Source organism: Pollicipes pollicipes, unplaced genomic scaffold, assembly GCF_011947565.3.
Source record: "Pollicipes pollicipes isolate AB1234 unplaced genomic scaffold, Ppol_2.1 Scaffold_3447;HRSCAF=4054_pilon_pilon_pilon, whole genome shotgun sequence".
Lineage (NCBI taxonomy): Eukaryota > Metazoa > Arthropoda > Thecostraca > Pollicipedomorpha > Pollicipedidae > Pollicipes > Pollicipes pollicipes.
This window is the reverse complement of record NW_023596297.1, coordinates 23,188,236-23,213,932: the sequence shown is the minus strand read 5'-3', so window position 1 is coordinate 23,213,932 and position 25,697 is coordinate 23,188,236. Positions and strand designations below refer to the sequence as shown.

The 25,697-nt window shown below is 58.7% G+C and overlaps 1 protein-coding gene across 1 annotated transcript; it reads right to left on the bottom strand.

Moving 5' to 3' along the window:
- Positions 1-132: 132 nt before the first annotated feature.
- LOC119092316 (rootletin) lies at positions 133-24,812 on the bottom strand. Its single transcript, XM_037215282.1, has 22 exons — positions 24,723-24,812; positions 17,509-17,717; positions 16,859-17,028; positions 16,208-16,370; positions 15,589-15,723; positions 14,991-15,208; positions 14,329-14,446; positions 13,985-14,191; positions 13,512-13,556; positions 11,697-12,743; positions 11,546-11,647; positions 10,936-11,437; positions 10,589-10,827; positions 9,827-10,498; positions 9,615-9,763; positions 9,121-9,367; positions 8,446-8,643; positions 7,609-8,298; positions 2,872-7,287; positions 2,218-2,342; positions 1,712-1,835; positions 133-624 (listed from the first exon to the last, which is right to left on the bottom strand). The coding sequence occupies exons 2-22, from the start codon at positions 17,680-17,682 to the stop codon at positions 568-570; spliced, it is 9,798 nt and encodes a 3,265-aa protein (XP_037071177.1). The 5' UTR covers positions 17,683-17,717; positions 24,723-24,812; the 3' UTR covers positions 133-567.
- Positions 24,813-25,697: the final 885 nt, after the last annotated feature.

Sequence of the window (25,697 nt, the reverse complement as noted above, 5' to 3'; positions counted from 1 at the left end):
AGCATATTATCTGCATAAGCAAAATGAGCCCGTTCTCCATACATATAGCCGAAGAGAAACCCGTCAGCGAACAAGTACCCCATTTCACGCACGCTAAACGTATTTGGTCGCAACCAGTTATACTTAGGGCATCCCAACAGCGCGGTTTACATTACCCAACACACGGCGTTCCGCGAGGAAGCCTTTCAGCCGCTGCCACCAGGGGGCGTATTTACAGCATATCTGATTGTTCGATTTTCACCCACACCATAACGCAAACTGCCGAATCAGGCGAAATGGCTATCATTTTCCCACTACCGCCCACCTACAGATGCAGCACCTTCACACTACATAAGTAACATGTCACACGCACACGCAGCTGTACAGAAGTTCCACCACTATGAACACGCGCCGATCTTATAGTAAACCACAGCGTTTGACAAGGCCAGAGCAGCGGGCGGGCGCTCCGCAGTCCCGCGTCGTGTAGGAGACCGTGCCTTTGCACGGCGGACACTCGGCTTCCCACGCCCTCCAAACAACACACATCGTAAGTCACTAGAGACGCAAACATCACAAGGCGACACTTCATCAAATGTCTTTGGACGATGAGCTGACCAGGTCGGAAGTGTTTGGACTGAGCGACATCTGAAAACAGCCGCCACATACGTCAGTGTTTGAGAATCACAGCGGGCAAAACAAGTGCATTTTGCATGGCTGAAAAACACAATTACACGCGCATTACAAAACTGATTATCATTTATGGAAATGAGATCCAAATGGGGAAGAGGTAACAACGCACGCTGCAACCATCTGAAGTATTGGATCATTTGATGTTATAAATATTATAGAATGTATGCGAATGGCCATCAAGCGTTCACCATGCTGAGTGGATGGCAGAACAAAAGGGTCACGAATCAACGCTGCATACGTATATTCCACGAACTATTAAAAAACAAACACGCATTCAAGAACAATTATGAGCTTCTGGCAGTGAATGTACATCAGTAACTTCAAAGGCCGGAAGAGACATGCAGTGCAAGAGACACGTATACATAAATGCACACATCGGTGGAGTATGCTTCGTCGCAAGTCACTGTAATGGAACTACAAAGCAACAAGGACCATCCAGCCACACCCAGCTCCAGTGCACGGTACCTATTCTGTCAGCATAATAGCTGGCTGCGGCAAAGCAGCTCAAGATTAAGCTCAGCCTTGGTTACCACGCCTCATGCGATTCTGGTGGTCATTGTGAGACACTGCAAAGCAGACCTTCAATATGTGGGGCTGCAAATCAGTGGGCACAAAATGCGGTCGATAATAATGCCCTCAGTCGGAGAGAATGACACATCCAACAGTGCTCCACAAGCGCAACTGTGCTTGCAAGTTAACGACAATCCTTGAAAAAAGATGGGGACAATTTTGCATTCGGTTCGCTTGAAAGTGTGATCATGTATTATGAGTTGACATTCAATCCTGTGTTATATAAACGTGATCGCTCGCTGGCCTGCGACTGGATCGCGCAGTTTCCCCACGCGCTCGCACAGGCGTTCGTCTCGCGCTGTGACCAAACGCAAGAGATCGATACCAGTAGAAAGCGGAACAAGTATTAGCCCCGAGTACTCCTCCGCACCTCCAGTGAAGCGCACCGCTACCGGCCGCCTGTTCCCGTGCCTCCCCGCCCCCCCCCCCCCCCCGCCGTGGACGGGTCGTAACCGAGCCGGCCGCCGCTCACCTGGGGTCGGCCGTGTTGCGCGCCTTCCGGCAACTGCAGCGACCTCTGTAACCGGCGGCGCTCGGCCACCTCGTCCTGCAGCTGGATGTCCAGCAGGTAGTTGAGCTGCTTAAGCTCCGCCAATCTGCAGAAGGAGGGCGACGGGTGAGCTCAAAGACAACGCGGCCGTCACACATGGGCCCGACCCCACGGAGGATCCACGAAACCCCTGTCTGAAACATCGAATTTTAAGTGAGAAACGCGCTTCAGTGTATCAGAAGCCATTGCCTGGCTTCGGTCCTTGAAGATGTCACAGCCGGGACAAATGAATGCAGCCACTAAAACACAACTAGAAGCGCGAGCTACCACTTCCGTCAGGTCCATGTACGGTCAAGTTCGGCGCGAAGCTGACACGAATCACCGCCAGCTTCTGATCTCCCTGGAAACCCCGATCTCCCAAAATCTCTTGACTATAACCTATCATGTCTGGGCCAGACTCGCCGGCGCGCCGGCGCGCCCAGACTCACTTGACTTTGAGCTGGAGCACGTCAGCCGCCTCGTCTGCCGGTCGGGGCACATCGGCCTGGTGCGCCTGATTGGACCGCAGCGCCGACGAGAGGCGCAGCTGCAGCAGGTCCCGCTCCTCCAGCAGCTGCCGGACGGACGGACCAGTCACGGCCAGACCCGCGGCACCGACACAGCGTGAACCGCGCCAGTCATGCTCTCCTGTTGCAGCACATCTGGATCAGCATGCCTACACTGTCGCGCAGCCACAAATAACACAGCTGCCATAAATCGACGTGTGTTTCGGCTTTCCCATTGCAACTGGCGAGGGATTACAACGCTGTTTACCACGGTGGTTTCATACGTCGCAAACGTTGCCATTAACCGATAACTGTTATGGCTTTGGTCACAACAAAAAGTCCCGCTCGGCGCTCTTCGGTGTGATACTGTGAACCGCCACTGAGGCCTTCCCACGCCCGGTGACAAGGTGACATCGGATCACTCATCACACATCCCACTCATCACTCATCACACACTACACACCACTCGGGCATCTATTCTATACTTTTCGGGCTATATCCATTCTGCGTCTCGACATTACCGAAATCACCCGCCCGGGAACTTAAGAGCGTCACGGCGTCGAGCCCGCTCCAGCCCGACTAGGCCTCAGTGCTCACCTGGGCCACCTCAGAGGTGAGCTCGCGACACCGGGCGTCACGGCCCTGCAGCGCCTCGCCCAGCTGGCGCAGGTGCTCGTTCAGCCCGTCCACCACGTCGCCGTCCTCGCCTTCCTCGGCCAGCGTGCGCCACTGGGCCGCCTCGGCCAGCAGCGCGGCGTTGGTGGCGCGCAGGCTCGAGATCTCGTCGGCCATCGAGTGGATGATCACCTCGCGCGAGCGCAGCACCAGCCCCGACTCGTCGGCCTCGGCCTGAGCGGCGGCCAGGTCAGTGTCGGCCGACGCCGCCGGGTCGGCCTCCGCCGGAGGAGCCGGGTGGTCGGCAGGCGCGCCGCCGGTCAGATCTGGCGGCGCGGGGGCGGCCGTGGCGGCCGGGGTGGCCCCCGCCAGCGGCGGTTGCGAGTACAGCGGATGGGCGGGCATGGCCGGATCCGCGCCAGTCAGTGACGACTGGCAGACGTCGGTGGGAGCGCTGCTCAAGGCAGCGGCGAAGGATGTCACCATCGGCGGCGGAGCGGGCGCAGTCGGGTCCGCGCCGGTCAGAGGCGGGGACTGCAACGACGTGGTCGCGTTCGCATGGAACAGGTGAGCGGTCGCCGAGGCGTCGCCGCCCCCCTCCGCCAGCCACTGGGATTCGTAAGCCGCCAGTCGGTTCGATAGGGCGGCGTTCTCGCTGGCTGCCGCGTCCAGCGCCACCTGCAGCTGCTCCACCGACCGCTGCAGCTGGGCATCGGGAGCGGCAGCTGCCGTCTCGTACAGCTCCAGCAGCTCCTCGTTACGCAGCTCCAGCTCTTCCAGCCGCCGCTCCAGCACCGCCTTCTCCTCCGCGAGCCGAGCTAATTCCGACCGCGCGGCCGAATCCGCCTCCGCCGTCACCTCTGATTGCGCCGCGCCGGCGGGGTCTGACGTCACACCAGCGGCGTCTGACGTCACACCGGCGGCGTCTGGCGTCACACCGGCGGCAGCGCGGCTCTCCGCGGCCTCCTCCAGCTCGGCCAGCCGCCACTCCATGTCGGTTATCTGGCCGCGTAGCCGGTCGTTCTCCACACGCAGCGCGTGGGCCTCCGTCTCCAGTCGCTCCTTGGCGTCCACCAGCCTGGCCTGCGCATCCTGGTAGGTATCAACCTGCTCGGCCAGGCGCGTCTTCTCCTGCTGCAGCTCGCGACCCAGTCGCTCGGCCTCATCGGCACGGCGGCGCGCCTCGGTCGCCTGCGCCTGCAGCTCCTCCAGCAGGGCGGCATCCAGGCCGTCGGCGCCTGGCGCCGGGGCGCGCGCGCCCTTCTGCGCCGTCTTCAGCTTCTGCAGGAGCCGGCCGTTCTTAACCTTGGCCTGCTGCAGCTCCTCCCGGGAGCCGGCCAGCGTGGTCTCCAGCTCGGTCACCTTCTGCCGGTAGAAGGCGGCCTGGTCGCCGAGCGCCGAGTCGGCGACCGGCGTGCTGCGCGCCGCCGACAGCTGCGCCTGCGTATCGGTCAGTAGGTCGCGCAGCAGCTGCACCTCGCCCTCCAGGCGCGCCACGTCGGCACGCTCCGATTCAAGCTCGCCGCTCAGCTGCGACACCGTAGCCAGCTCCTCGGCCAGCTGAGCGGACAGCTGTGCCGCGTCGTCGGCGACCGGTGCGGCGCGCGCCGCCCGCTCGGCCTCCAGCTGGGTCGACGGTTGCGCCAGCTGGTCCCGCAGAACAGCCATCTCCCCCTGCAGGGCAAGGATCTCTTCCCGCAGGCGTCGCGCCTCTTCGCGCTCCGCGTCGAGCTCGGCGGTGACGAGCGCCAGCCGCTCGACGCCGGCGGCGGCGGCGGCCGCATGCTCCCGCAGCTCGGTCGCCTCCACCTGCAGGCGACTCAGCTTCTCCCGCTCCGTCTGCAGCTCGCGAACCACGTCCGCCAGCTTGTCCGTGTCGACGGCGGCCGTCTGGGCCCAGAGCGCGGTCGCCTCCTGCTCGAGCCGCGCCACCTTCTCACGTTCAGCCCGCAGCTCGGCCGTCACCCGCTCCAGCTCGGCCGGCTCGGCCGGCGGCGGCGCGCGCGGCTCGGCCGGCGCCGGCGACACCGCCTCCAGCGACGGCGTGAACTCCTCCCAGCCCCACTCGGCGCGCAGCGGAGCGGCACCGGCCTCCTCCAGGAACGGGCTGGACGTGAGCGCCACCAGCGGGTCGGGCGCCGCCTGGCCGGCCGCCGCCGCCCGCTCCAGCTCGGCGACGCGGCCGCGCAGCGCCTCGTTCTCCGAGCGGAGCGCCGAGAGGTTCGCCTGCTCTCCAGCGTCTGAGCTGACACCGCCGCCGCCGCCGAAAAACGACAGCACGGACGGGATGACGCTCTGCGCCGCCGAGACCACCGTCTCGGTCACGGCGGCGGCGTCGGCCGGCACCGGGGTCTCGTCTGCCGGGGCCGGCGACGACAGCAGCGACACCGTGGAGAGCTCGGCGCTGGTCGGCGGCGCAGACGGCTCCGGCGCAGCTTCACCCTCGGCGCTGATGGGGTAGTGGAGCATTACGGAGGCGTCTGTCACCCAGCCCTGCTGCTCCGCCTGGCTCGGGTCGTGGTACTGTTCGACCTCCGCCTGGGCGGCCACCTGACCCTGCTCCGGCTGCTGCTGGCCCTGGCTGTAGTACGCCGCGTAGTACTGGTAGTAGTCGATGTACTGCTGCAGCTGGGCCTTCGTCGACTCCAGCTCGGCCTCGGCGGCCGCCTTCTCAGCCTGCAGCGCCGCACGCGCCTCCTCCGCCTCCGTCAGCTGTCGCTGGAGATCGTCAGTAGACGCCTCGCCCGCCTGCTGCGGGGCGGCCTCTGGTCCCGCCCCGGCCGCCTGCAGCGCCGCCTTCTCCGCCGCCGCCGCCTCGAGCAGCGCCCCCAGCCGGGTCACCTCATGCTCCAGTCCAGCGGCGCGCTGCGCGGCGTCTGCGGCGGCTTCGGAGGCGCGGCACTGCTGCAGCCGATCGACCTCCTCCCGCAGCCGCGCCGCCTCCTCCTGGGCCTGGTGCAGCTGCTCCTGCAGACGGCGGCCGGCTGCCACCTCGGCCGCCGCCTCGGTGCGCAGCCGCACATTCTCCTCCTCCAGCTGCTGCGCGGCGCGCGCGGTAGCCGTCAGCTCCTCCAACTGGGAGTGGAGCTGCGCGTTGTCCGCCTCCACCAGGTCGCTGCGCTCGCCTTGACCGGCCACCGTATCCAGCTGCGCGCGCAGCAGCGCGATCTCCGATTCGGAACTCTTCAGCTGCTCCTCGGTGGCGGCGAGCGCCAGTAGCCGCGCGTTGCGCTCCTCGAGCTCGGTCTCCAGACGTAGCCGTCGCTCCTCGTCGGCCGTCCGCTGCTCCTTCAGCTGGCTGACCTCCGCCTCCAGCTGCTGGGAGCGCTCGCCGCCCGGCGTCAGTTCGATGATCCGGGCGCGCAGCTGCTCGTTCTCGGCGCGCAGCAGACTCAGCTGTTCGGCGATGTCTTCGGCGAGGTTCGGCGTCTTCTCGACGGCCGGCGGCGGCGGCGGCTGTGGCGGGGTGTTCGGGATAATGCCGAAGCTGTCCAGGAACCCGGCGGACGACGCCATGGGCTGCGAGCCGCCGAAGAGCGCCGATGCGAACGGAAGAGCGGAAGCAGGCGGCGCTGCCGGCGGCGCCTCGGCAAACACGTGCGACACAGCCTGCACGACGGGCTCGTCGACGGCGGGTGCCACTGGGAGCGGCGCCGCCAGCCGCGCCGTCAGGTCCGCCACCGACCGTTCCAGCCGCTCCTTGTCGGCGCCGAGGCTCGCCAGCCGCTCCTGCCGCGCCACCAACTCCAGCTCGGCGGCGGTTAGCTGCTCCTGCAGTTGCTGCCGCTGGCACTCGGTCTCCTCTCGCTGCGTCGCCAGCGGCTCCAGGTCGGCCACGCGCAGCTCTAGCTGCTCTATACGCGTCTCCGACTCGAGGGCCTGTATGTTGAGGCGGTGGCTCGCGTCAGATTCGGCCTGCTCCAGGCCGTGGTGCGCCGTCTCCAGCTGGCGGCGCGCGTCCTCCAGCTCTCTCTCCACCAGCTCCCGCTCCACCACGGCAGCCCGCAGCTGCTCAACGGCCGGCTCCAATTCCCGCACGCGCAGGCGCAGCTCGTCCCGCTCCTGCAGCGCTAACTTCAGCTGCAGCTGCTGGTCGGCGGTCGGCTCCAGCGCCTGCAGTCTCTCTTGAAGTTCCTGGCGCTCCTGGAGCGCGGCTTGCAGCTGGTCAGCGGTCGGCTCCAGGCCCTGGAGCCGTTCCTGTAGCTCCTGCCGCTCCTGGAGCGCAGCATGCAGCTGCTGGTTGGCGGCCGGCTCCAGCGCCTGCAGCTTCTCTTGCAGTTCCTGGCGCTCCTGGAGCGCGGCTTGCAGCTGGTCGGCGGCCGGCTCCAGGCCCTGGAGCCGTTCTTGCAGCTGCTGCCGCTCCTGGAGCGCGGCTTGCAGCTGCTGCTGCAGCGCCTGCTGTTCGCGGCCGGCCGTCTCCAGCCGGTCCCTGAGCTCGTCCCTCTCGTGGCACGTGCTGGCCAGCTGCTGGCGGGCCAGCTCGGCGCCGGAGTCGGCCGGCAGACCCTCCGGTTCGGTGCGCTCGCCCGGCCCTGCCGCCGGCGGCGTCCACAGCGCCGCGAACGGGTCGGCCGGACCAGCGGCCACCTCCGGCGCGCCGAACATGGAGAATACAGGCACGCCCGACGGCGGCCCGCCGCCTGCCGGCGCCGCCTGGATCTGGCCGTGGTCGGGAAGCAGCTGCTGGCCGTGTCCGCCGCCGCCAGGGTGGGCTCCCGCCGGCTGCTGCTGAAGGTCGAAGTGCTGTGTGGCGTGCTGCTGGTGCTGGCTGTAGGAAAAATCGGTCTGCTGCTGGTCACGGCTGAAGTAGTCGCCCGTGGTCTGGAGGTTCTCCGCCACAGCCGCTTCGTACTTGTACTCCTCAACACTCGGCTGACCGTGGCCGAAGTGCGACCCGGTCTGCTGTTCGCCCTGGCCAATGCGCTGCTGATCCTCACCGAAGTGCGATTCCGTCGGCTGCAGGCCATCACCAAAGTAGTTTCCTGCGTACTGCTGAGGCCCAAGATCTTGGACCGGTCCCGTAGGTTGCTGACCATTACCAAAGCACGACCCTGTGGGCTGCTGGTCGTCGCCAGCCGCATACGATCCGATCGTTTGCTGGCTCTGGCCGTAGTACTCTTGCTGACCAAAGCCAGCATCTGCTCCAATCTGCCCCTGGTCAAAGAATGCGCCCGTCGTCTGCTGCTCCTGGCCGAAGTAGCCCGCGAACTGGGGCTGCGACTGATCGTAATAGAGGGTGCCTTCCGCCCGCGGGGGCGCCACCGGCCGGTCCTGCTGCTGCTGCTGCTGCTGATCCGACGACATCGGCTGCTGTCCACCGCAGGCCGAGCCCTGCTCGGCGCTCGGGGCCTCGGCCGGCGGCTCGCCCACACCGGCCGCCTTCAGAGCGTCGACCTCTCGCTCCAGCCGCTCCACGGCCGCCGCAGACGCCCGCAGCTGCGCCAGCGTCTTTTCCACCAGCGTCACGGCCGCGGTGCGCGCCGCCTCCGCGTGCAGCGCGCGCGCCTCGAGTCGCTCCTGCTGCTGCTGCGTTTCCAGTTTGAAAGCGTGCAGAGCGTCGGTCTCGGCGCCGAGCCTGCGGAGCTTCTGTTCCTGAGCTCCTGCTCGGAGCTTCTGTTCCTGCTCGAGGCGGCACGCGGCGTCCGCGCGCTGGGCCTCGGTCGCGTCCAGCTTGGCCTGCAGCTCCATCAGGTCCGTCATGCTGCCGGCCAGGTCGGCCTTCAGCGACGAGTTCTCGAAGTTGAGCACGGACCACTGGTGACTGGCGTCGACGCGATGCTCCTCCAGCCGGCGCTCGGCCGCCTCGCGCTCCGCCTCGGCGGCTGCCAGCTGGCGTCGCAGCCGCGCGCCCTCCTCCAAAGCCGCCTGTAACTCGGCTTCCACCGCCGCCGACTCGTCCCTTGCCTCCGGAAGCGGCTCTGCGCCCTCTGCCGGCCGGGCTACTCCCCCGCTTGCCTCTGCGACGGCCTCGGCCTCGCGCGCCCTCTCCGGCGAGCGCTGTCGCTCCGACTGTAACCCGGAGGTCACCTCCTCCAGAAGCGCTGCCTCCTCCGCGGCGAGCTGCTCGGTGCTGCCAACTCCCTCCAGCTGCCGCAGGAGCCGCGCGCGCTCCTCAGACAGAGCGCTCACCTCCATCTGAGTGGCGAGCCACAGCTCGCGCACGGCGCTGAGCTCAGCGGCCAGCTCGGCGGCCGAGGCGGCCGGCGCCGGCGCGTCCTCGCAGCCCAGCACCTGCTCAGTAACCATCTCGGTGTTGCCGAGCTGGAGTGCCTCGGACGGCGGCTGGTCGTCACGCGGCCAGCCAGCGTCCTCATCCCAGCCCCACTGTCCGGACGGCATGCCGGCTGGTGCTCCCTCGTCCTCCTCCTCACCGGTCGACCAGCCCCAGCCGTCGCCAGCCGGAGTCGTCAGCGAGGCGTCACCTGCCGGGGGCTCCTCGGCGCCGTCCGGCCGCGGGGGTCGCTGCCTGCGCCTCCAGCTGCGCCTCGGCGCCGGGCACGTCGGTGGCCGGCGGGGCGGACGGCGCGGCGTCGTCGGCCGGCGCCTCCATCACCCAGTCGTTCCAGGAGGCGCTTGCCTCCGCATCGCCCCACTGCCACGGGATGGTGGCCGCTACCACCGTCACGGCCTCGGACGCCTCGGACGGCGGACTGGCGTCCTTGGCGGCGGCGGCGGCGGCAGCGGCGTCCCTAGCGGCGGCGGCCGGCGGCGAGGCAGCGCCCGACGACGGCCGCTCGTCCACCATGGACCAGTTGTCTTCGGACGAGTCTCGCGGCTGACCCTCCGAGCCACTGGACGGCAAGCTCACCAGGTCCAGACCGCGTGGCACGCTGAACAACGCACCCGCCTCGGCCGCCGGCAGCGTGCGCAGCTGCTGCATCAGCGCGCGCACGTCCGACACGAGCGCAGCGTCGCCGCCGCGGCCGGTGGCCGGCACCGGCTCCAGCACCGACTCGACCGGATGGCCGCCGGCCGGGAACTCGGTGAGTGCCGAGAGCAGGTCGGAAGCGGTCTGCTGCGCCTGCAGGCTGGCCAGCTCGGCGTCGCGACTCTCCAGCTGGGCGGATAGCGTGGCCACGCGCGCCTCCAGCGCCTCGCAGCGCTCCCGGGCGTCGTCGAAGGCCGCCTCTTTGGCGGTGAGCTCCTCCAGCAGGTACACGATCTTATCGTCCTTGTGAGCGCTTTCACGGACCGTCTCCTGCAGAGTGGCGATCTTAGCATCCTTCTCTGCCGCCTCCGCCTCCCACTTCTCCTGGTTCGACTCAATGGTGGCCAGCTTATCCTGCAGGGCAGCAACCTCATCGCACTTCTGCACTACTGCCGCCCCCAGTGTTTTTGCCTCAGCCACACTTAACCTCGTTTCTTCCAAGGTGGTGATTTTAGCGTCTTTCTCGGCCAACTGCGCCTCCCAATGTTCTCGACTGACACCTGTACTAGTCAGTTCCACCAGATCCGCAATTTTGCCGTCCTTCTCGGTCATCGCCGCGTCCCAAGCCTCCCTCTCGGTCCTCAACGCTTCGACCTCGGCCACGGTCTCCTCCAGACGCGCCCTCAGCGCCTGCGCCGCCTCCTCCAGGGTGCGCACCTTGGCCACCGCCTCGTCGCGCATCTCCGTGCGGCGGCGGACGGCAGCAGTCAGCTGGCGCAGTCGCGCCTGCTGTTTCAGCAGCAGCGCGTCCTTCTCGGGCTCGGCGCCGGCCGGCTCGCTGCGCGCCGACTCGGAGCGTTCGCTGAGCAGCGAGCTCTGCGAGCTGCTGCGGTCGGTGGCGCGCAGCAGAGGCAGCTCGAACAGGTCAGCGGCGCGCGGCCGCCGCTCCAGCGCCGCCTGGCACAGCAGGCGCGTGAACTGCGCCAGCACGACACAGCGCTCAGGCAGCGACAGCGGCGCTTCACCGCCGGCTGCGCCCTGTACCTCCGCCTGCAGGCGCTCCACGGCCGCTGTCAGTGCGGCACCGTCGCCGTCCCGCTGCTGCAGCTCTTGCAGGCCAGCCAGCTGGTCCAGCAGCTCCTGGCAGCGCGCCGAGCGGGGCGCCGACGGCTCGGCGCCGCCCTGCAGCTGCTCCGACAGCGCCTCCTTCTCGCGGACGATCTGGGCAAACTCGTTCTCGGCGACGCTGAGCTTGTTTCGCAGCTCACGCAGCTCTGTCTCCGTGGCCATAACGAGCTCGTGCGTCCGGCTGGTTTCTTCAGCCATGTTGCTCCTCACGTCGTGCAGCTCTGACCGCGTCTCGTCAAGGGACTGCTTGACGCCCGATAGCTCCTTTTGGAGCTCCGCCTTGAGCTGCAGCTCTTTGCGCAGCTTCACCTTCATCAGCTTCATCTTCTGCTTGGTCTCGGACGCGGTGCCCGCCGCCTGTGACTCAGCCTCGGCTTCCTGCACCGGCATCGGCTGTTGCGCGCTCTCCGTCTTCTCTCCTCCAGCGGCCACCCCCACTGAGGCCGGCGGCTCGCTCCGAGCCTGCATCGATTCCAGCGCACTCCGCGCCTCCGTGAGCTGACCGTCGGCTGCCTGTCTGGACTCCTTCTCCTGCGACAGCTGCGCGCGCACCTGCTCCAGCTCGGCCTGCAGGGCGGCCAGGTCCTCCGCCGTCGGCGCGTCTCTGATGGCAGACGAGACGCCCTCCAACTCCGCGATGTTCGTCCTGAGCTCATCCACCTTCTGCTTCAGGATGCCCACCTTCTCCTCAAGCGAGGACTTGGCCTTCAACTCCTGCTTCAGCTTCGTCTTCAGCTTCTTGACCATTTTCTTGAGGTCGCCCTGCGGCTCCGCGGCCGCCTCAGCCGCTTCCCCCACGCTCCAGCTCGGCGTTGCGAGCTTCATACTCGTTCCGCATAGCTTCCCTCTCGCTCTTCTCGTTGTCCAGCTGTTCCTGCAGCTGCTTGCTGCTGAACTGAAGCTCTGAAAAGAAGCCTTCAGATGCCTTAAGCTCCGTCTCCAGGCCGCTGACGAGCTGCTGCAGCCGTGCCGCCTCCTGCCGGAGAGCCTCGCGGTCCATCTGGCTCTCCTCCAGCATGCGTCGCGAGGTGTCCAGGTCTGTCATCAACACCTCCAGCCGGGCCTCTAGCTGCTTCACGGCCGGCGTCTCGGGCTGAGCGCCTTCCACCGTCGCCGCATGACAGTCAGCCTCACTGACCGCTTCAGCTGTCAGCTGGCTCTCAGGCTGGCCGCCCACCTCAGCCTGACTGCCCATTTCAGCTGTAACTTGCTTTTCAGCCTGGCTCCCCGTTTCTGCCGTCCCCAGTTTATCGGCCTGACTCGCTGCCTCGGCCGTGACTTGCTTTTCAGCCTGGCTCGCCATTTCCGCCGTCGACTGTCTGCGAGCCTGGCTCCCCACCTCCGCCGTGATTTGTCTATCGGCCTGACTTCCCATCTCGGCTGTCAGCGCCTGCCCGGCCGCCTCGCCGAGCACACGGAGACGCTCCTCCAGATCCGCCGTCACCTGGAGGTGACGAGCTTCGGCCTCCTCCAGCCGACGGGCGTCACCTGGGACGTCTCGGTCGGCCCGCACCCTCTCCAGCTCAGCCCTCGCCTCCTCCAGACCGGCTCTGGCTTCCCGCAGCTCGGCCGTCGTGGCCTCGCTGCCGTCACGCTCCTCCCGCAGGCTCGCGGTCGCCTCCACCAGCCTGGCGTTGGTTTCGGACAGACTGGTGGCGGTCTGCTCTAGGCTCGCCCTGGTCTCCTCCAGTTCGGCCCGTGTTTCAGCCAAGCTGGTGCTGGCCTGGTCGAGGCCGACTCGCGCCTCCTCCAGGGACGAGGTTAGGGCGGTCACCTGCAGCTCCAGGTTGGTCTTCTCTGACGTTAGCTTGGAGACCAGGGTGTCCTTCTCGTCCGTAGCTGACACGAGCTCGGCGATCTGCCAGCACGAGAGCGGCCTTCAGCTGCACTGATGCAAGTTGGGTGTCATTGGGGCTTTGCGACGCATTCAGCTGCTGAGGCTTTATGGCGTCGCCTGTCTCTCACCCAGGCAAGAAGGACGGGTACCGCGGGGAATCGAACTCCGCACCTCTGGTTTCCCAGGCACGCAGCTTGACATTTACACAGATAGCGCACCCAGCTCCCCTAAGGCCTTCCCCCACAAACACGAACACAGGGGAGACACAACCATGGTGCCACAGAACCACAACGAGAATAGTACTGTGATGAGCCAACGTGGCATACAGTCGTGATGTTATTGGCCTGGTAATTATCACAAGCGAACCAAACCAGTCCCCTGGACAGCATAGCAGACAGACAGCACATATGGGTGTAAATCTAAAATGGTAGCCCGTAATCCAGAATTCGGACAAAGACTCGACAGGCTTCATGGGATTACGAGCCCACCTTGGCATTTAGGTACTTGCATGGCAGCCAGCGGAAAAGGGCCCGTCGTATCACCAACAGCAAGTATATTATGCCTGACATTGGGCATTACTAACGGTGTATTTTCCGTTCTGATTATCATATTTTAATACACCTGATCGACGCACATTACACACATGGACTGTTCTTGTATACAAGCAAGTTGGCGTTAGCCACAGGCCCACTCGCGAGACTACCCAAAGGACCAAACTAGAGGAAGCAAAACGTCAATGCCAGCATCTTCCCCACCTGGCCCAGCGGTGCCCCCCGACCGTCACCTCACCTTAGCCTCCAGCTCCGCCGTCAGCCGGTCCTTGTCCTCGATCCGCTGGCTGAGTGCGGCGGCCTCGGCCACCAGCGCCAGTTTGGCGTGCGTGGCGTCCGCCTCGGCCTGCTCCAGGGCGGCCGCCCGCTCGGCCAGCGCCGTCAGCTCCGCCAGACGGTCGGCCGACTCTGCCGCGCCGCACACCGCCCCCGTCAGCCCCGCCACGTCACGACATTGCCACGCGCGTTACACGCCACAACACGCACATGCCGACCACCACGACCACACGACGTATCGTTCATGGCCCGAACAGGCTGTGACGACGCCATGACGCCGGGGTAAGCGTCCCTGGCGGCGGGCCCGTGCCACAGACTCTGGGGCTGAGTGTCTCAGCTGCTCGCAGCGCCCGCCCACGCGCCGGTCGGCTCACCTGTCCGCAGTCGGTCCCGCTCGGCCTCCAGCACGGCGCCGGCGTCGTCCATCTGGCCGGCCTCGCTGGCCGCCCGCAGCTGCTCGCGCAGCTCGTCGCTCAGCTGCTGCAGCTCGGCGCAGCGGGCCGTCAGCTGGTCGGACTCGGCCTCCAGCTGGCTCACCCGCTGGCGCTTCTGCGACTTGACGCGGAACACCATCTTCTGCGAGTCGGCCAGCTCCCGCTTCACCTCAGCCAGCTCCGACTCCAGCGCCGCCGCGCGGCCGGCCTGCAAATCAGCGCGGGCATGTCAGCTCGCCGTGGAGCTGGCCGGACATCCGAGGCCACGCAAGAGGCTACCGTGCTCAATGGCGCTGTCCACTACTGTGTTGGTAACGCACTATACATGCAGTGGTGGATTATTACCTCGTCTTTGGCCGACGCCTGCAGCTTGACAAGTTTTTCCTGGAGATTAGCGTTCGCAATAACCAAATCAAATCTGGTCGACTCGGCCTTCTTATAGTTTTCTTCCGAAGCTTCAAGCCTGCAAAATGCACATAAGCATGATTTGAAAATCGTGTTCATGAATAGGGCAATCATACACGACCATACATCATCTCACTGGTGGCTTTGTCAATGACGCTTCTAGTCACCTGTCAAGGATGTCATCTGTCGTGATATCATGGGCAACGACGCTACTAGTCACCTGTCAAGGAAGTCGTCTGTCGTGATATCCTCGACAACGACGCTACTAGTAACGTGTCAGGGACGTCATTTGTAGTGACATCCTCGACAACGACGCTATTAATCACCTGTCAAGGACGTTATTCGCAGTGACGTTCTTGACAACGACGCTACTGGTCACCTGTCAAGGATGTTCGTAACATTTCTTTCCACGGACGTCAGTTTATTATTACGTCAGTTTATTATTTATACACACAGAGTACAACACCTAGCACTCCGAGGTTTGAACATATGACTCGGCTCGATTATCTCGATGACTGATCGACGACGACCATGACAGGCAATTCAGCACAACAACTCCAGTCTCGGCTGGCAGGCCGGGATGCTCGTGCTCAACCTCTCACCTCTGGTTGGCCTCCTGCAGTTGCCGGGTGAGTCGTTCCTCGCGCACGCGCCAGTCGGCCTCGTGCACGGCGAACGCCTCCTGCATGGCCGTCATCTGCTGGCGCGTGTCGTCCAGCGTCTCCAGCGTCACCTGGCCGCGCTCGGTCAGAGCGCGCGTCACCAGGTTGACGGCGGCCGTGCGAGCCGAGATCACCGACTCCTTCTCCTGCAGCGTGTCCTGAGCGGGGAGGGGGCACCGGGCGACGGTCACAGACGAATCGGCTGGCTGCCGCCGAGGCCGGGACACCCACCGCGGCGTACCTACCTTGCCGCGCCACGCCCCGGCGGTTTTAGTGGACACCGGCGGACATGGCGCGTGTCGGGCGACATGGGGCGGTGAGCGAGGCATGAGCTGAGCACGACACGGCAGAAGTTCAGTGGGATGGATCGACGGCGTGCAGTTCGTCAGTGAATACTGCGGCGGCCACAGCTCTGCCCGCCGCAAGGCGCAAGCGGCTTAAGAACACACCCTGGAAAACAGCGGAGGCCAAGGCTAGACCAATTTTAATGTAGCAGCAGCGTCGGCCTGCCCGCCGCGTGTCCGCAGACGCGCTTCACCTTCAGGTCGACGACAGTGGCCTCCAGCTGGGCCACCTTGTCGGACAGCTCGTAGATGCGGTTGTCCTTCGCCAGGATGACGCCGTACAGCTCCTCCGGCTCTTTACCTCGCACCGAGTCGCTCAGCGTCATCGACTGCGGACGGGGGAGAGAGGTTGGCCGAGGGCCTGCGGTACAACTAAGGGGAGTGGTGGGGGGGGGGGGGGGGGGCAAGGCTGGCACCACACTCGGCTCGATGCTCATCTGGTCAGCACTGAATCCGAACCATTGGTATAGGGACTGCACTGGCGGACAAAGGCATCAGGCAGAAGGCCTCATGTGGATGTTTCGGCCCTGTACGCATAGGGGAGGAGAGTCAATCTCCAGGCGACGACCGAAAGGCGCTTAGAGGAACGATCTCAGAAGGATGGGCTTTTATCGGTTTTTGCCGGTTTTCGGCGGCAATAATCGTCAACACGACAGAGCCCGCATGCAGGAGTCCCCAATGCAAAAAGCCCTCTCGTTATAAACGCTGCGAACCACCAGCCAGGGGCAACACCAGCTCCTCGGCGGACACTCCAGCAGCCGACTACCGTAGCGGCGGCGCAGTGGCGAGCGATCGCGTGCTGGCCACGCCCACCTTGCGCGGCGACGAGCCGTAGTCGACGTCGCCGTCGGAGCCCGAGTCGGCAGAGTCGCACGAGTCGTAGCAGTAGTCGGTGTCCTCGATGCGTGACTGCAGGTTGCGCACCATGGTCTCGAGGTCGACGCGGCGCTCTTGGCTGCGCTCCTCCTGCACCCGCCTGCCGGCCGCCGCACCGGCAGTCAGACACGCGCGCCGCCCGGCCACCGTTCCCGGCGCCACTTAACGCGCGTGCTGGCCGACATCGCGGCTGCCGTCTTCGGTTGTTACAAGCGCGGGAGTTCTCCCATTTCACTGGCCTTCCCGGCTACCATCCGCTCTAACCTATTTGTACATCGATAAAATCGTTATCCATTTAACGCAATGAATCAAAATGCATCGGCTACTAACGATCTAAGACTAGCAAAATACATCGAAACAAATTAATTTTTTGTTGCTTTTTTCTTGCATTTCACATATCTCTCGGTGTCTTCAGAAGCACATATATCATTCCACCAGATACCAACTACTGTTTGTGCATACCACAAGAGCCATGCAGCAGGGGCCACAACAAACACAATGCCTCTGCTAGCCTTAACTGATCGAGCGCAGCTGCGATTTCCGCCGATACCCCGAGCAGCCGACGGTTGCCCGGCGACTGCTGCCCACCTCTGCTCCTCGAGCCTGCGCTTGATTTCGAGCATGCGCTCGCGCCGTCCCTGGGCGCCGCTGGTCGAGGCCGTGCTCTGGTTGGCCGGCGCCTCCTCCTCCAGCGCGGCCACCTGCTGGCTGAGCCTATCCAGCTTCGAGGTCTGCTCGTGCTCCGCCCGACTCAGCCGCTGCAAGGGTAACGAGCGACGTTACGACAGACTCTTCCCAAGCATGGGCGGCGGGCGACGTTACGACAAACCCCGCCGTTGCACGGCCGGCAAGCGTCGTTACAACGTCAGACCACTGCTGACATGGCTCAAACACTGACATCTTATAAGGTAGGAAGGCAAGGGACAGACTGATGGAATAAGACACCTTCACAGCTTATACTTGTCCATTTAAGTGCAGGACAGGTGATACAATTTTAAGACAGTGGTAATAGCCTCATTCCTCGGAGAAAACGAGGAGACTGGAGATATAGATTTGCTGATATTTCTGCAACATGCCTTTATCAAAACAATGGCAAAAGTATGCAATACAATTTTTGTTAATTTTCATGTATATGTAACAACACAAAGAACAATGTCATAAGCCATCTATGAAATAAATCACTAGTATATTTGACTGTCAACACCACACATCATGTGGGGAAGCTCATTTACACTTACCTGAACCTGTTGCTCCTTCTCCTGCAGCTGACTCTGGTGGGTTTTCACCATGTCCTTGAGCTGCTTGATAAGGTTCTGCTGCATATCAAACTGTTCTTTCATGTCCTCTATTTCTGGGGCAGCCTCAACAGCCTCAGCGGCTGCCTCAGCACCCTCGCTGCCACCCCACCACATGGTGACCACTCAGGAGCTGCTAACGCATTCCAGGCCTGACGAGAAAGTGTGGAAAGTTACCAAAATTTGTAGAAGTAAGGCTGTTGAGAGTCAGATATGCTTTTTCACACATTCTGAATATAAATCACCTGTATGCAGCTTATCAACTATGTGTCATAGCATGCTGACATCTTGATCACTGTCATGTCCTGTCACTTGCTGTCATTGTAATAGCATAACAAAACATACATTTACAGTGCCTCTCATCCAAGATAGATTTAGCTGAAATAATTCTGATGTTTTGATCTAATGGAACTGCAACAAAAAATATTGCTCTCGGTCCACATATAATCTCCCAAACTGTTAACTGCATTCAATTAAAAAATAAATATATCTGAATGTGTGAGGGTAGGAATAAGCAATTTCAGGTGAACAGCTGAACTTGGTGCCCTGGTGAGACCTAATGTGATGGCAATTGGGTGCTCTATCATGGCAATATGTCTGCTGCTCACAGTGCATTCCAAACACATCTAGATTCAGACTACGCCCACACTAGCTTTGGACCACACCAACACCATCACCATCATCACTTGTTACAAGCCCTGATCCCATCTGGTTCCCTGTCAGCTACTTCCTTTTCCTGAAAAAGAAGTTCAAGCTGCAAGGTCACCCTTTTGACATGACCAGGGTGACCAAACATCACATGGTGCTTGATGTGCTTAAAGAGCCAGGCTTAAAAGAGCATTCTAGGCTGGTAAGACTGGGAGTGATGCATCACTGCATATGGTGATGCTTCAAAGTGAATGACTTAAAATTGGAATCAGGTGTGTCTTTTGCTTTTGAAACTAGCCTCATAACTTTTTAATTACATCATGCATTTTACATATTATAGAAACATCTCTGCGCTATGCCACAGAAACATATCTGTGCTGCCTAGCTGGGATCAGGAATGTGGATGTGTTATGTTATGCTGCTTTTTGAAGCACTGCAATAGTTCCAAAAAAACAGCATAACATTAACATTATGATAACCAGCATGGTTCAATAATAACATGCATTGCATTTGGTTTGATGTGATGTTAAGGAAGACTTATTGTCATCAGTGTTTTTATGCACTCAACAGATGATTTAAGGATGCTTGCAGACCACATGATAGAATGGAGAGGTTGGAAAATAAAGTGATCATGAAAAGTGATGATAACACAACAAAAACAGCAAACATATTCCTAAAATAATTGATCTGGTAAGTTTTACAAAGTAGGTCATGTACCTTTGTGCCTGCACACCTGAGAGGCATCTGCACACATCTTTCCATGTACATTTTCTTCACCCAGACACCACTCACTTACCAGTTGCTAAAGGCATGTCGATTTTGAATCATGAACAAAAACAAACGAAGGGTTGTTGCATGCCTGTAGTACACCATCAATCACAAGCTATTTACAGTTTTAACACTGGTCAACTTTGGAATACATGGGGCCAAAAGTAAAAAAAAACGCTTCGGCTCCAATGCACCGAACAGAAAATTAAGATAAACAGGCATGATGGCATGCCAGTATCCACACGGTTCACCTTACAAAGTAGGTAGCATCTGAACCGCTGGTATGGCACATCGTTCACTTAAACTAGATGCCCCCTCAAATAAGCAAAACACCAGTACATCTCACAGATGATGCCGGCTTTTTTTTACTTGGGTACCTGTATTGCCGACGGTGGGGAGAGAGCTACGCTGGCTGCAGGGTTCCTGTACTGCCATGATGGAGAAATGCTGTTAGGTATCAGCCGACGTAGTGACGTCACTGAAAATGGGTTGGCATCGATCGGGGTTCTTTTGGGCCGACTGAAGGCTACAAGGCATTTGCTAGCGATATGATGTCACTGGTATTCGACTGGATATGTGACGTCACTGGTTGTGAGGCTTTAGGGCTCTTTTGGGTGCAATGAATGCCGTAAAGCATCACCTGACGATATGTCGTCGCTGGTACTCAATGAAACATCAGGCGCAACGGGCCTTATTCCATCTTTACCTTTCGTACCTGTCTGCTGCAAGCATTTGCGTGCCGAATAAAAGCTTGACCGAATCACCTGAATGTGTGACGTCACCAATCATCACTTGATACGAGTGCACTTAGGCCCCACAGCCGCGGTGTATCATGTTCCGTGAAATATCACTGGGTATCGTGACGTCAGTGATATTCGACTAAATATTGGTCGCAACAGGTCAAGGTTCATTTTTGGCTTCGTACCTGTCTACTGCAAGCACTGGCGTGATGAATAAAAGCTACCAAATCACGTGAGTGTGTGACGTCACTGGTCATGCATTTTTATGGATCTTTGGGGGCCAACTGAGGGCCATAAAGCATAACCTAATGATGTGACGTCACTGGCATTCGACTGTGTGTGATGTCGCTTGTGATCAGATTTTACGGCCTCTTTTGGGCCGACGAAAGGTCATACGACATTAACTGAAGATGTGCCGTCACTGGTATCCGAATACAATTCAGGCGGCCATGGCCATGCTCCATCTTTACCTTTGGTACATGTCCATTGCAAGTATTTGAATGCTGAAGGAAGGGTCTGCCGAATTACCTGAGTGTGTAACGTCACTAACCATTAATTTGTATAGACTGTTTTGAACCCACTGTAAGCCATACCACATCAGCTGACCATATGACGTCACCGGTTTTCGTCTAGGTGTCATGCGCAACAGGCCATGCTCTATCTTTGCCTTTCGTACCTGTTTACTGCAAGCATTCGCGTGCTATATCAAGGTGATGCTGAACCATCTGAGTGCGTGACGTCACTGGTCATGAGTTTATACAGGTTCACTTGGGCAGCCCCAATGCAACAAAGCATCATATCCTGTAAAGCATCGCGGGATGATATGACGTCACTGGTATTCGACTCAACATCAGGCGCAACAGGCCATGTTCCATCTTTACCTTTCGTACCTGTCTACTGCAAGCATTCGCGTGTTATATCACATCATTGGTTAAGAGTTCTTACGGGCCCTTTTCAACCCCCTATATGGTATAATGCTTCAGTTGACGATATGATGTCACTGGTGTTCGACTTAACATCAGGCACAACATGTCATGTTCCATCTTTGCGTTTCGCACCTGTTAAAGTATTGGCGAGCCTAATGATGGCTCTGCCGAATCACCTGAGAGCGTCATCATGAGTTTTTACAGGCTATTGTTGGCCGAGTGAAAGCCATTAGGCATCATCTAACGATATGTCGTCACTGGTAATCCACTAAGTGTGTGACGCCATTGGTCATGAGTTTTCCCGCGCCTTTTTGGGCCGACTTAAGGCCATTAGGCATCAGGTAACGATATGACGTCACTGGTATTCAATTAAGCATCAGATACAATATGTCATGTTTCATCTTTACCTTCCGCACCTATCTACTGCAAGTATTCGCGCGCCACATAAAAGCTCAGCCCAATCACCTGAGCGTCTGGTGTGACTGGTTATGAGTTTACGCGGGTTTACTCGGGCTGACTAAAGGACATCAAGCATCATCTGGCGATGTGACGTCACTGGTATTCAACTTAACACCAGGCGCGACAGGCCATGTTCGTCTTTACCTTTCGTACCTGTCTATTGTAAGCATTGACATGCTTAAGGAAAGCTCTGTGAAATCTCCTGAGTGTGTAATGTCACTGGTCATGAGTTCCTTACGGGCTGCTTTTTTGTACCTATAGGGTACAAGACATCAGTTGACGATATGACATCACTGGTATTTGACTTAATCTCAGGCGCAACAGGCCATGTTCCATCTTTGCCTTTCGCACCTCTATACTGCAAGTATTCGCGCGTTACATAAAGGCTCTGCCGAATCACCTGAGCATGTGGTGTAACTGGTCATGAGTTTACGCGGGCTTACTCGGGCTGACTGAAGGACATCAAGCATCACCTGACCATATGACGTCACTGATATTCGGGCTGTGGCCCAGACTTATGGCCGCTAGGCGGCGCCCTTGATTATTATTTAGCCATCAGGGCATTCCGGACCGTAGCTGCTCAGGGGCGCATCCTGTGATGCCGGGCGGAATAGCTTTGCATATACGTCGGTTTGTGGGCTGGGATCACCTTTGTTTTGTGTTTACGTTTGTTCAAAATTTTAGTCGTTGAAACAGCCCGTTGCGTTTGAAGTTTTTACTTAATGGTGCGCACAATAAAATTAGTGTGCTTAACTATGGTGCATCTCCCACCTCTGCTGCGGAACTCCGTAGCCGTAGGTGGCCAAGTGACCTCCTACCAACTGATGATCAGTGACGTCACATACTCAGGTGATTCGGCGGAGCCTTCATATAGCACGCGAATATTTGCAGCAGCCAGGTACGAAAGGCAAATATGGAGCATGACCTGTTGCGCCTGATGTTTAGTCGAGCACCAGTAACGTCATGTCGTCAGCTGATGCATTATAACCTAAAATGGGTTCAAAGGAGCCCGTAAAAACTCGTGACCAGTGACGTCACACACTCAGGAGATTCGACGGAGCCTTCATTCAGCACGTCAATACCTTTAATAAACAAGTACAAAAGGTAAAGAAAGTGCGTGGCATGTTGGACCTGATGTTAAGTCGAATAACAGTGACGACATATCATCCTGTGATGCTTCACGGGAGGTGTTGCTTTGTGGCCTTGGGCGGCCCAAGTGAATCCGTATGAAGTCATGACCAGCGACGTCACCCACTCAGATGATTCGTCTGGAGTTTAGTCGATTACCAGTGACGTCATATCGTCAGCTGATGCTTGATGTCCGTCAGTCAGCCCGAGTAAACCTGCACAAACTCATGGCCAGTTACACCACACGCTCAGGCGAATCGACAGAGCCTTTTTGTAGCGCACGAATACTTGCAGTAGGCAGGTGCGAAAGGTAAAGATGAAACATGGCTTATTGCAACTGATCTTAATTCGAATACAAGTGACGCCATAACGTTGTCTGATGCCTAATGACCTGAACTCGGCCAAAAAAGGCCCGTAAAAGCTCATGACCAGTGACGTCATACACTCAGTGGATTACCAGTGACGTCATTTCGTTAGCTGATGCCTTATGGCTTTCGCTCAGCCAAAAATAGTTGGTAAAAATTCATGACCAGTGACGTCGCACACTCAGGTGACTCGGCAGAGCCATCATTTAACGCACCAATACTTTACAGGTACGAAAGGCAAAGACGGAACATGACCTGTTACGCCTCATGTTAAGTCGAACACCACTGACATCATGTCGTCAACTGATGCATTTTTCCCTATAGAGGGTTCCAAGGAGCCAGAAAAAACTCATGACCAGTAACGTTACACACCCAGGAGACTCGACAGAGCCTTCATTCAGCACGTCAATACTTGTAATAGACGGGTACGAAAGGTAAAGATAGAACATGGCCTGTCGCGCCCGATGTTAAGTCGGACACCAGTGACGTCATATCATCAGCTGATGCATTATACCGTTTGGGGGTACAAAAGGTCCCGTAAAAAGCTCTTGACCAGTGACGTTACTTACTCAGGAGACTCGACAGAGCCCTCATTCAGCACGCCCATACTTCCAAGAGACAGGTACGAAAGGTAAAGATGGAACATGGCCTGTCGCGCCTGGAGTTTAGTCGAATACCAGTGACGTCGTATCGTCAGCTGATGCTTGATGTCCTTCATTCAGCCAGAGTAAACCCGCGTTAACTCATAACTAGTTACACCACACGCTCAGGTAATTCGGCAGAGCCCCTGTGTCGCGCGAATACTTGCAGTAGATAGGTGCGAAAGGTACAGACGAAACATGGCTTAGATGGAGCATGGCCTGTTGCGCATGATGTCTAGTCGAAACCCAGTGACATCATATCGTCAGCTGATGCCTTGTGGCCTATAGTAGGCTCAAAAGAGTGTGCAAATTAATGGTCAGTGACGTACACACTCAGGTAATTTGGCAGAGCCTTCCACGGCAATGCTTGCAATGGACAGGTACCAAAGATAAAGGTGGAACATGGTCTGTCGCGCCCGAAGTTCATTCGAATACCAGTGACGTCACATCTTCAGTCATTGCCGTATGACCTTTCGTCGGCCCAAAAGAGGCCGTAAAACCTCATGACCAGCGACACGCACAGTCGAGTGCCAGCGACGTCACATCGTTAGCTGATGCTTTATGGTCTTTAGTTGGCCGCACAAAAAATCCGCCAATACTTGCAGCGGACATGTACGAAAGGTATAAATGGAGCATGACCTGTTGCCTGATGTTCAGCCAAATACCAGTGACGTCATATCGCCAGCTGATGCCTAACGGCATTTCGTCGGTCCTATAGGGCCCGTGGAAACCCACGGCCATTGACGTCTTACAGTCGTATAGCAGTGACGTCGCTAGCTGACACCTTGTGGTCTTCAGTTGGCCGAAAAGCACCGTTGGAACTCATGGCCAGTGATGTCACACACTCAGGTGGTTCGGCAGCTTTCATCCAGCACGCCAATGCTTGCAGTAGACAAGTACAAAGGTAAAAATGAAGCACGGCCTGTTGCGCCCAGTATTTATTCGAATACCAGTGACGTCACGCTATCCGGTGATACTTCGCGGACCACGACACACCGTGGTCGTGGGGCCTAAGTGCACTCGTATGAAGTGATGATTAGGGATGTCACACATTGGGGTAATTCGGTCAAACCTTTATGCGGCACGCAAATGCTTGCAGCAGACAGGTACGAAAAGTAAAGATGGAACGAGGCCGGCCGCGCCTGATGTTCAATCGAATACCAGTGACGACACATGGCCAGCTGATGCATTACGGCATTCAGTGGACCCAAAAGAGCCTTACATACTCACGACCAGTGACGTCACATACCCAGCCGAATACCAGTGACATCATATCACAAGCAAAAGCCTTATGGCCTTCAGTCGGCCCGAAAGAACCCCGATCCCGATCGATGCAAAACCATTTTCAGTGACGTCACAATGTTAGCTGATGCCTCACAGCTTTTGCCCCGCACGACAATACTCGAAACCCTGCAGCTAGCGTAGCTCTTCCCTCCGTCGGCCATACAGGTACCCAAGTAAAAAATTACCGATGATGCCTACCTTCTATTAGCATCAACCATGCAAATTACGACAGAAAAGACGGTCCTCTATCACTCGCCCAGAGACGGCGACGCCTACAACATTAAAGACAGGTTTCGGAACAGCTGTGTTCTCAATCATTACGATAACTTTACGCAGGTTGTATCGTACACGTCCTCTAAGTTTTAGTATATTTTCCATTTATGTTTCAGAAACTGGTTCCGGCGATGAACATGCGAGTTCAGATTCAGGATCCCCCAGTAAAATGCTCCATTTTACTCGATCAATCATTGTTTCAACATGGAGGATGCACATTCTTACGCGTCTTACTTCGTATTTGCTTTTCCGTGGTGCAACCAAAAATTCGTACCAAAATATGTACTAGCATACATCCCAAGACATGCCAGTTATGACAGTTCCGAAGTGAGTGTTGCGAACAATGCGCAAACAACGCTAGCAATTTAGCAGACGAGTTCCAGGGTTAGTTGGGTCTGTATGTAACAAATTGCATCTCACCAATACGAACAGTGCCTTGAGGCTTCACCATTACAGTTTCCCTACCACCTTTGTTGAAGTATCACCATTTGCACTTCAAGAGCAACAGAGTGTGCCCATGGTATTTCATCGTGACAGTAGCCATCTAGGGCTTGTGCTCCTACGGCACAAACTGAGCAAAACTTGCGTGGCACATGCACGTGTACCCGATGCTGATGAGGCTCACACATTGTGTTTCACAGGGGCTTTATGATGCACCCATCTGTGGGGCTGTATGGCGTTGGCTACCTCTCACCCTGGTAGGAAGGGATGGCACTGTGGGGAATCGAACCCGGTGCCTCCAGTTTCCCAAATGCCCAGCAGCTAATGGCAATTTTAACCACCTCACTACTGGCACCCCCAACCCACAACACATTCGGGGCATGCATCTGCCCAGTCTGTTGCCCCTCAACATCCTGGGTCAGCATAACTTCACTATGGCTGAACTTGTGCCTGTTATAT

Bases quoted from the DNA above. Each gene is read 5' to 3' on its own strand.
- LOC119092316 (XM_037215282.1), bottom strand. From the start codon at position 17,682: ATGTGGTGGGGTGGCAGCGAGGGTGCTGAGGCAGCCGCTGAGGCTGTT. The intron at 17,029-17,508 runs GTAAGTGTAAAT...TTACCCTTGCAG, and splicing joins AGAAGGAGCAACAGGTTCAG to CGGCTGAGTCGGGCGGAGCA. The intron at 14,192-14,328 runs GTAATAATCCAC...GCTGATTTGCAG, and splicing joins AGGCGTCGGCCAAAGACGAG to GCCGGCCGCGCGGCGGCGCT.